The sequence below is a fragment of the Pteropus vampyrus genome, unplaced genomic scaffold (assembly GCF_000151845.1).
Source record: "Pteropus vampyrus isolate Shadow unplaced genomic scaffold, Pvam_2.0 Scaffold107, whole genome shotgun sequence".
Classification (NCBI taxonomy): Eukaryota; Metazoa; Chordata; class Mammalia; order Chiroptera; family Pteropodidae; genus Pteropus; species Pteropus vampyrus.
This window is the reverse complement of record NW_011888888.1, coordinates 3,676,593-3,687,861: the sequence shown is the minus strand read 5'-3', so window position 1 is coordinate 3,687,861 and position 11,269 is coordinate 3,676,593. Positions and strand designations below refer to the sequence as shown.

Here is an 11,269-nt window from a genome sequence, read left to right as displayed (position 1 = left end):
CCATGTTTTCTGATAGAAAGATTTCCTCTGTAGAAACCTGTATGCATATGCACATTAGAGCCTAGAGCTGCAGTGATGGAAAGCACATTTGTGCTCCACATGAGTCACTGTGAATGATGCTAAGTGGGACTACTCCAGCCTCTACCCCTTGTTTCCTATACCCATCTATTCAATATCTATAGGACCTGATATTAATTTATGGTGTACAATCATTAATTAATACTGTATTCTAGAAGATGTCACTGTATCCCTTCAGGATATCATTTATAAGCAAAAACCTTAGCTGTGCCTTTTAAGAATGTTCCATTATTCAACCTGCCCAGAAACTTCTTGATCATGTTATATGTGATAAGACAAATGTAGCCAATGGTCAGATGCCCACAGTTGCTTGTTCTTTGCTGTAAAGGGGGTCCTTTGTTTAATGTGATGTTACATAGGATCCATATTGAATCAAGTACTCTATAAACCCTGGAATAGTGCTCTTGATGAGGCCCTGTAGGAAGGAAAGACAAGTCTATACTAGTAACGTGTTGATTCAAATCAAGCTGAAATGTAATCTCTTCTAGAGTGAAAGTGGTTCAATGGGATCAATTTGCCACAATGTGGTTCTTGAGACTCCTTGGGAGATGGTGTTTAATGATTGTCTCAGCTTTGGTCTTTAGTGCTGGCATGTTGAATATTTAGTAGCAGAAGTAGTTTAACCAGTCTTTTTTCTTTTCTTCCCCCGCCCCCGCCCCCACCCATGTCCCATTTTCATTATTTGCAGCAGAATGCTCAACATAGAACGTAATTGCAAGTAACGTGCTGTGCATAAAAGTATAGTGCTTAAGTACAAATGAGAGACATGATTTTCTTTAAATAAATGCTTAAACACAGCTCGGGCATACAAGCACCAGGGTAGGGAGACTGCCCTGAAGAAGCCGGGATTCCCCTCCCCCTGTAATCAGTCCGTGGAACCAGGGTGTGAGTGATCATGATCACAATACCCTCGTTCTAGAGCCCTCACCAGTCCTCTATGCATGATATGGTCGGGCAAGGGCACTAGAATTTCTGGAAGGTCAGTGATCCGTAATAGTGCAGTATTCTACACGATCTTCCTGGTCCCTGTGTCTAGGCGAGGGGACGAGCCTAGATGACTTTCTTCAGCTCATCGTAAAGGACCAGCACAAAGGCACCACCCATGCCCCTGAGGACGTTGGACCAGGCACCCTTGAAGAAGGCCTTGGGCCCCTCTTCCTTGAAGATCTTCAGCCAGCAGTCAATGGTCCCCCTGTACATGATGTCGGCTTTTCTGCGCCCTGACTGCATCATCATCCGCCGCTTCACGGTGTCGAAGGGGTAACAGATGGTGCCAGCCGCGGCCGTCACAGACTGGGCGATCATCCAGTTCACCACGATGTGGTCGGGAAGCATGCCTCTGGCGGTGTCATACACGCCGAAGTAGGCAGCCCGGTAGAAGAAGATGCCTTGCACTGAGACGCTGAAGCCCTGGTAGAGGCCCCGGATGCCGTCAGACTTGACAGTTTTCATCAGACAGTCTCTCAGGCTTTTGAACTCCCGCTGGGTTACAGATTTCCCCACGTCGGCTGCCAGACGGGTTCTGGCAAAGTCCAGCGGGTAGACGAAGCAGAGAGAGGTGGCTCCGGCTGCCCCGCCGGAGGCCAGGTTGCCAGCAAAATACCTCCAGAACTGCGTGTGCTTGTCCACATTCCCCAGGAAGACCTGCTTGTACTTACCCTTGAAGGCGAAGTTGAGGGCTTGAGTGGGAATGTAGTAGAGGACGTTGGCCAGATTGCCCCTCCAGAAGGACAGCACGCCCTGCTCCCTGGGGATGCGCACCATGCAGTCTACGATGCCCTTGTACTGCTTGTTGGCCGCAATCTGTTTACTGGCATGTTGCACCTGCAGCAGCAGCTTGACTCGCTCAATTGGGGCCACGACCGTCTTGGAGAAGGCGGCAGTGATGCCTCCGGCCAGAAAGTCCTTGGCAAAGGAGATGGTTTGTTCCATCATGGTGGCACAGCTGGCAGCGCAGGCAGGCGCGGAGCAGAGTGAAGGCGCTGAGACCGAGGGCTGGCTCAATGCTACTGAGACTGCGACTGAAAGGATTTAACCAATCTTGGTGAGTGGGATCCCATTATGGTACGGCTATTGCCTGCCACTATGTCTGTTCTGTTCATGAACCCATTGTGACAGAATATGAGTAGTTAATGGCAGAAGTAGACTGAGGCCTACTAGCTAAGTCATTCTATTTGATTGTTGAGTTACTCCTCTATGGAGAATGCAATCCAGTAGGCCCTAGCATGTGATACATGAGCTTTACATTTAGTACCCAATCTTATCAGTCCATGTAGAAGCCTATTTGCCAAGACCCATGAAATATTATAAATTCTAACCTCAGGCCACTTTTATTTTCATTTAAGTGGGATGACCAAGAGCACTCTTACAATCTCCATCCACTGGGGGAATTTTCCCTTACCACTTTCTTTCAAAGTCAACCCTAAGAACTATAGAGTAATAGTTTATTCAAGCAGATATGGCTTGAATTTACACACCAATTTGATCCATCCATGAACCAAGTTCAGCATTTTTCCTGTTCTGTTTTCTTGTCCCAAGGGAACTATTAGGCCATAGATGTGAGCCAGGGTAGATACATCACTGTAATAGTGGTGTATGACATGGGTGTCAGCTTTCTTTGTCCAATTTCCAAGTATAGTATTTCTCAAACTTAATGTAGATATATTAAAATATTCTAAATTCTATACTAATGAATATTTTAATCTACAAGTTATGTAGTATGAATATGAAAAGATAATTTACAATTAATGACTTAAATGCATCACTCTCATAACGAATAGGGATATATAATTGCATGTTTTCTTTAATTTACGGGGAAATTGTGTTCAGTGAAGATTTCCCTTAATTATTTTTAAAATAATGAAGATGATTTACAAATATCCCTGATGTAAATATAATGACAACAAGTTTTTAAAACATAACTTTCACTACTGTAAATTTTCCTGATGTTCTTTTCATTGGAATTGGATTTTAGGATATATTGAAACTTTTAAATAGCACCATCTGGTCATCTATTAAACAGTGACACACAATAAAGCAGTTTCAAAATGAAAAAGAAATGAAGCAATGTTTAAAAGTAAAGGCAAAATGGTTTCAATTTCCCAGATTTCTGAATTGACAGAAGACTGATTTAGTAACTGTACAAGTGGGAACATCACATTCTAGACCAGAACCATAATAAAACTAAAATTCATCTTTTCAGTAGAAGTAAAGGGTGTACTATTCAGTAATTCTAAGTGCCTGAAAATAATACAGCAGAGTCTAATGGTCTACAAGGAGTCATTTTACACTATTAAAACTGTTTTTTTTTTTTTTAAGTATAGATGTTTATAACTAAACTGATAAAATAATTGTCAATTGTTAAACTCATTTAAAAATGTATGTGTCTGAGTGGGGAATGAGCCGAGGTGATAGCAACAAAGGATTTTTAATGACAGTCGTCTAAGACCTCTTTATGTACATATCTGTAAATTAACGGTTAAAGTAAAAGGTGCAATATAACTTAGCTAAAGAAAAAGAAACTCCATCTAAGACATAGTTAAATCACCTGGAACGGGTCTGCTCAGTGATGCCTAAATGGATCAGGAATTGCTCCTGGCTATAGAATGAAACCTCCTGTAATAAATTAATTCTTCTCAAGTAGAATCTTCTTCTAAAAAAGTATTCTTAGAAAGAAAAAATCAAACATACGCAAATGTTACAATAATTAGTGAAATTTCATTTCTATTATCTAATGTCAACAATTATCAACTCCTGAGCTATCTGGTTTTATTTATACCGAACTCATTCAGCCACATTCCTAATTATGTTGAAGCAAATGCCAAATATAACACCTTTTCATAGGTAAATATTTCAGTATGAATCTCTAAAATGTAAGAGTTACTTTTGAAACAGCAAAAAAACAGACCACATATATGAAGGAAAAATTGTAAAAAAGGCACAACAGTTTTTGACCCTATAAATACTTAAACGTTCATAACTATGCAAAACAGTTGCGTAAAGTTTATTTTCCTTATAAATCATTTTCTTAAAGTGAAAAACATGTTCTCAAAGTTAATATGTTCTTAGAGTCAATCTCTCCACTTAGGATAATGGAAAAGAGAATCTCAGTGTTAAAAATGACCTTAGAAATCAAATTGCTTTTCAAACACTACTGGTAGTGTAAGTCTTTCCTTACAAATGAAAATATTCTGAGATCCTCAACAGATCAGGACATTTATGTTGCTGTATGAATTCAACAGGAATAGTTGGAATTGTGTTGTTGTATAAATTCAACAGGAGTGTTTGGAAATCCAAAAATCTCGCTTCAGTACTTGTTGCAAGTGTCTGAATAATTCTGAAGAGTATATTATGGCTTCTTAATAGTTTGGTAACCATACATTTAATTCACCTGCTTCATGGTTCAGATAAGGAAGCTGAAGTTAAATGATTTCCCTAAGTTAGAGGCAGTTAATTAGTAACAGAGGTAATGTTATAATAAGTAACTAGAGTCTAATTACAGTGCTATTTGCATTACATGTGGCACCCTGGACTTTTCTAGAAAATTTATTAAACAATTTTACTCTTATTTTTCCACTTTTCTTACACTACTATGCTTCATTTTGATTGGTGGTTCAATGTTAATTAAAGTATTATAAGTTGAATTATCATTTAAATAAATTTACGATGCTTGTGGTTTCCAAAAGAACTTAAATCTTTGTTAATTAATGAATCTTATTGAATACTTCAAAGCCATCCACTCATTTCTTTATAAACTCTAATTTATTTTACATAAGCAACAACCAATTATGTAAACTTACATATGCACCTGTGGAAAAACATAAGTAACGTATGAGGGTGGAGGGTTTAGCTAAACTACTCCATAGTATTGCTGCCTCATAATCCAGTTTGGCCAATGCTCTGCAGTGACCTTAATCTGACACTAGCCGCTCATGTAAGTGCATATCCTAGATAGCAACAGGCAGAGTCACAAGCAACTGTTAGTTTCTGATATGAGTTTTCCAATAGCTCCTGTGATCAACAGCCTTCCTTGCCTCCCACGAACTTCACCTTATGCTGCACTTAGATGAGACCATTATGGAGCCTATCCAAATCCCACTCTTTTGAATTGACCAATTGATCTTAGTTTGGGAACCCCCAAAGCACTCTACCCACAGACCCTAACAAAAACATGGTATCCCAAGTCCTCTCTCTCTCTCTCTCTCTCTCTCTCACTGTATTCTGCCTTAATTTCCCCATGTGGCCCCTCGAGGTATGCCTGGTACTTTCTCCAAGACTTGTGAGTAATAAGCTCTATTTCAATTTGTCTTGTGTTTTGTTGTTGAATAGGGGCTCACCGTCCAGCACCATACACTCCCTTTAACAAGTGTTATTTTGATAAATTCATAACAATGGGAGAAAATGAGAGAAAATTAAGAAAAATAAATCATGTAGAAAAGGTATTGTTGGCAACAAAAAGCTACTGAGAATATAAAATAATTTAGAATGATGGGGATCATCTCTGTAGTTTTTCTCTCTCTTCCACCCGAATTTTGTTATTTCCTGTGGCTGAATGCAATGTGTTCTTATGACAACATAGTAATTTTGATAAACCATATTTAATGGAAAACCAATAAAATATATTAATATTTAACAGATTTCATGAAAATATAAATTTCTCAGGAAACAAAATATATAGCACTAATATACTTATTTTTTCTCTATGCAAATTTTAATTTTCAAATAAATCAGTAAAATGTCCCTCAAAATAAAATAGCACAAAAGTTAGAGGTAGATTTAAAACTTGAATAGCTGATTTACTTCAAAATAAAATATTTAAAATGATCATAATAATAAAAATAAAAATAATATTCAACATTTTCTATGGGAAGACACTATGCTCAGTACTTTATATGCATTTGTTTTATCTTATTACTTAAAAATTCTAAGAAAGAAATATTAATATTGAAATTTTGCAGATGAAGAAACTAAGGCTCATAGGCATTAAATATACTTAATCTTCAAAAACGCGTTATTTAGAGTAGAGACCTGGGTCAAAATTCTAGTTCTGCAACATTCTAAGTGTGGGACAAAAGACAAGATATTAAATCTCCCTGAGCTGGGAATTTCTATTCCAATAATTTGGATAATTTTACCTATCTTTCAAGATCACTGTGAGACTAGATATTATGCGTGAAAGAACCTAGCCAATAGAGGGCACTAAACATGTTGAAACTAATATTATACTGCTTTATTATTTATGTAACTATTGCTTACTATTTTATATTGCTCCCATCTCTATCATCAAAAATACTGTGATTTTTACTACTAAAATGGCAGAAAGTGCTGTAATCATAATTTTAAGAGTTCACCATAAGCTACTTGTTCAGAGATGACATTTCAAAGTGACCTTATTTCCAAATGAATTCAATCTCTTGAGGAATTAGTAGAGTATGTGAGACATTCTACACTGCAGAGATTAATAGCTTCTGGACATTTCTGTAAATGTTGGAGACATTAAAACAAATTACTATCTAATTATTTTCCTGAAACTGACATTCTATATAACTATCTGATAATCAGTGGTTAATTCAAAAGATAATCACTTTCCATAACTAGCCATTTTTAATAATCTTGGTAGAACCTAAGTTAAAGGTCACTCACTATCACCCTAAAGAAAGAATTCTAGGAGCCTAATAATTTTCTCCATCAAGTAAAATTATTTCTCCCATTATCTTTTTAAATACAATTACACCTTTATTAACAAAAACAATCTATTTGTTAAACTCAAGAGGATTTTTATGAAATATGACTTGTCATTTTAAAACATATTCATCTCACTCACTCTATACCACAACCAACCCAAAACCATCTTAAGCAGTTTATCTCACGTGCTATAGTAAACACAAAATAAAGATTTTTTATTACCAGGCAACAATTTGATAACTTTTTAAAATGTCAGTAAACTCCTGCCAATCAATTAATCTTCTCCAACCCCATTTATTATTAGCAAAAGTAATAACATTTTGAATATTAGCCAGTCAAATCCGAGGACCATTTAACTCAAAATTAACCATTTCTTAATATTTCACTGCAGTAGTATAAATCTGCTAAATATTTCTTACAAATCATTTAGAAATTTATATGAATTAAATAATTAATAAGAGAATTAAATCATTAAATGGGTCTTGGTGATGATTCATGCTTGTAAGTCTTATTAGAAATAAAATATATATACTTTTTTAAAAAGTTCTTCAATTTTCATCCTTTCCAACAAACTTATTAAATGTGCTATTATACTCACTCTGATTTATTTAGCTTCACTTTATATCTAATAATCTGCTTCTAGTTTTGTAAGCTGCAATCTTCATCATCAAAATAATTTCACCCCTTGAAAATTCCTTGCTACTGCCACATTAATAAAATAATTTTCTTCCATCTCCAAATATTTTCAATATTCAGACTGCACAACATCTTTCCACTCAGATAGAAGCAGTTCCCAACTACTCTCTAATTGGTGGAATCTTGACTATTCCTCAAAGGCACTGTTTAAATAATATCCAGAAGTAGCATCTCCCTACACCAAATTGCTAGAATAAAGATGAAGAATATTTATATACATTTAAAAAAGTCATTCTGTTTGTTGTCAGAAACTTATTAGAAAAGTTACAAATTATATGGCAGAAAAAAGAATACCAATAGATGCTTTATTCCTTCTTCCTTATAGGCGATTGCACATTTTAAGAGCTTAGGCATATATTTAATAAATACTGATTTAGTGCCTATCATATGCCAACATGCATCTAAAGATCTAATAGTGAATAAGATAAGCAAATTTACACTCTAGATAGGGGAAAAAGAAAATACAAAAGTAAACAAATCAATGAACATGACAATATTAGATGACACTAATATTGTCATCTAATAAAGTGCAGGGGTATTGTGGCTACTTTATATAAGGTATTTAGAGAAGTTGGCTCAAAGAAGTTGACATTTGAATTAATAAATGTAGAACTTAACAAGAAAAGAATAACTGAATATCAAGAACACACTGATTAGCTGAGTGTGAACTCTTCTTAAAATATCGACCTCCTTCAAAGAGATATGCTTTCTGGTCACAAGAACTCCAAGACTTGATAAGAATTGAAAGACAGAACAGGGGCATCAAGGACTTATACATGGGTCCAGGGGGTTTAAGAAATTAGTCAACCATAAATTGGTCTCTGTGGGATAGACAATAATTTTTAAATTTGTTAAATCATGAAACAGATATTTAGTACCATGTATTATGTACAAAGTACTATTCTATGCATTTTTTTTTTTTTATCAATAGACTATTTATTTACCAGCCCTAAGACTGGGTTAAGACAATACAAATTAAAATATTCATAGGCTAATGCATTCAGCAGAGATTTGTCGAATTTCATGTACCTAGCTATCATTAACAGAATTTTAAAATTAACCTTCTCTTCCTAGCGTTATATTAAAAATGGCTTTTGACATCCTTACTTTGACAGAGCAAAGGTTAAATTTTAGACTGTAAATGTTCTTGCCTTTCCTCTCCCAAATTTAACACCACTGATTTCCTTTAGTGTATATTAATTACTTTGGCTATTTTAACCAATTTAACAATGAACACAAACAAGCCATGATTTGTTCTCAGATACTTGCCTTGTCTAGTAGAGCATGTTTCATCATTGGTTATTAAATAAAAAACCAAAAAAAAACCCAAAAAACAAAAACCTTTTTTGAAGGGCCATTATGATAATTTTTTTAAGTGGAAATTTTTTCAGCATGCTAAATACTTTGAAATGAAAACACAATATTTATTAAACAGATCAAAAGTGCTTTAGAAAAATCGTTATAGGGTAGTGTGTCAGTAAATAATGAAAATCTATTTTAGGAATACAGCACCTTTCAGCCAAAGAGCTTTATGTATGTAGATAGCTTCAATCATTCTCTCCAAAGTAGAATGTACTTTATGTCATAGCCATTTATGATAGGAAAAAATAAAATGACTATGCCTCACTTAAAGCACAAAGAGTGTGTTAGATGACAAATTGTGACCAGCAGAATGCATCTAGTTTAGGATAGCAATACTTGAGCCAAAAGTTTCATAAAAATTAATTTCATCCTCAAATCAATTATAAAAAAGTAAGTCCAAATTGTACAGTCAGTATAACTGAAAGTCATGAGGACACACAAAAAACTTACATAGTTAGAGGCCAATATTCAACAAATTGACCTAAACATTTTCACCTAAACACATAAGCCTTGTGTGAGCACAGAGAAGCCAAGGTTTTACCATAAAAAACCAACACGCAAAATAACAACAAAAAGCCTGATGCCTTATGTCCCATATGATGCAAAGCCCAAAGTTAAACAAGTAAATACACACTAAACTATTGAAAAATATCTTTTAGTATAGTAAAAATTAAACCAAAAAATGGATTTGGCTTGCATCTGAATTAGACATCACCAAATAGTGTACAATTGTTTATAAAAAGGAAGACCTTGTTTAAAATCTCTTTATCATATGGACTGTTGCTTTTTATGTCTGCTCAGCTCTATGATTGTCTTTATGTCTCAATTCCTGTGCCTTAAATTCTCCACTCCCGTGTTTTGCAGTTGTTATTGTACATTCTCATGGTTTATACAACTTTTACATTGAGAGGCTGATTTGCCAATATTACTTGTGGTGATTTAAAGCTGATTTAACCTTCTCTGAAGAAACTAGAGCCCAGTACAGTAGGATCAGACTCTATGGGAATTCAAGAAGATTGGAATTTTTGCCATCTGTTTCATTTTGTTGTTGGCCAAAATTACATACAGGATTTATGTGGTTAGCTTGAGTATTAAAAATATTTTAATATATATTATAAAATCCCATAAATTCTATTAAAATTTTCCTTTACAAATAGTGAAATTTCAAGCCTTGAGATGATATTCAGGAAATCAATCCCAGTTTCTTAGCTGATGCACTATCAACACAAGAAAATATAATTCAGCGTAACATTGATAAATATTTCTATGATGTCTTTATGTACATGTTATAGATTATAGTTCACAATTATAGATTAAACCTTTTAGAATGCCAACCCCAACGATTTACTACTGAAATATGATTCAAATATTTCATTACTTGTTTTAATTATTAATATATCTGGATAGAGGATAAATTTAATTTTTCTTTAGAAATAACTTAATTACATATAACTGAAATCACTATAACTACAAAACATCTTAGAATGCTAATTACTTTTATTAATTCTGTGAATTGTGTTTTCTTAGTTTACTTGCTATGCTTCATTTCTTGTCTTCCACTAAACTCTCTGACTTTTATTGTTTGAATCATAATTATTAATTCCCTCATTCTTGAGATATTTTCTAAATATTCTTTTTACTTGCATGAAATATTTTTATTTTCTCCTTCTGCTTCAAAGCCATCTACACACTATAGTAAAAAAAAAAAACTTCTTTTCTTTATTTTCTTCATTCCTAAACTCCTTCTTCAGCTCTAGTTGTACATTTCTTTATTTAATATTTTTAGCTATTTGATCATTGGCTCCTGCTTATCCAAAAGTTCTTCAAACCTAACATTTTAAATGAAATAAGCACCCATTTCCAGTAACATGGTTAGCTGGATAATTGGACTGACTCTTCTACTAGAAAAAATATTTTAAAACTAATGAAAAACACAAGTAAAAGTCATAAGTGTTGTTAAGCTAGCAAGAAAGTAATACAATTTCAGGAAGCAAAGAAGTGAAGACAAGAATGAGAAAGAAGCAAATGACTACAGCAGCTTGTCATCTTCAATGCATTTGTCAAATGGAGAAAGCCACTGGTACCCAAAATGTGCCGAAGGAAGATAAAAAGGGTCTAAACCCAGGGCATGGACAAGGTGGGAAGCCTAGCAAATTAGTTGTTCTCAAATAAATCCAGGGCCTTATCCAGAGGAGCCAAAGTCTTTCAGAAGATCATCCTCACTTCTGAGAGCAGCTGTAATTTGCTAAGGTTCCAAAACCACCCTCAGTTTTGATAATCAGTTAGGACTCACAGAACTCACTGAAAGCTCATATACATGCAGAATTTGTTGCAGGGAAATAATAAAGATTAAAACCAGTTTAAGGAACAAGTTCATAGGTGAGGTCTAAGAAGGTTCTAAACATGGAGTTTCTTATGTCCTAACCCCATGGGGTCAAAATACATTATT

At 34.8% G+C, this 11,269-nt stretch overlaps 1 protein-coding gene across 1 annotated transcript; it reads right to left on the bottom strand.

Annotated features, from left to right (window-relative positions):
- Positions 1 to 1,128: 1,128 nt before the first annotated feature.
- On the bottom strand, positions 1,129 to 2,013 carry LOC105295516 (ADP/ATP translocase 3-like). The gene has a single exon (XM_011365219.1). The coding sequence runs from the start codon at positions 2,011 to 2,013 to the stop codon at positions 1,129 to 1,131; it is 885 nt and encodes a 294-aa protein (XP_011363521.1).
- Positions 2,014 to 11,269: the final 9,256 nt, after the last annotated feature.

What these genes read in the sequence shown, in the direction of transcription:
- LOC105295516 (XM_011365219.1), bottom strand. Translation starts at nt 2,013, where the DNA reads ATGATGGAACAAACCATCTCCTTTGCCAAGGACTTTCTGGCCGGAGGC.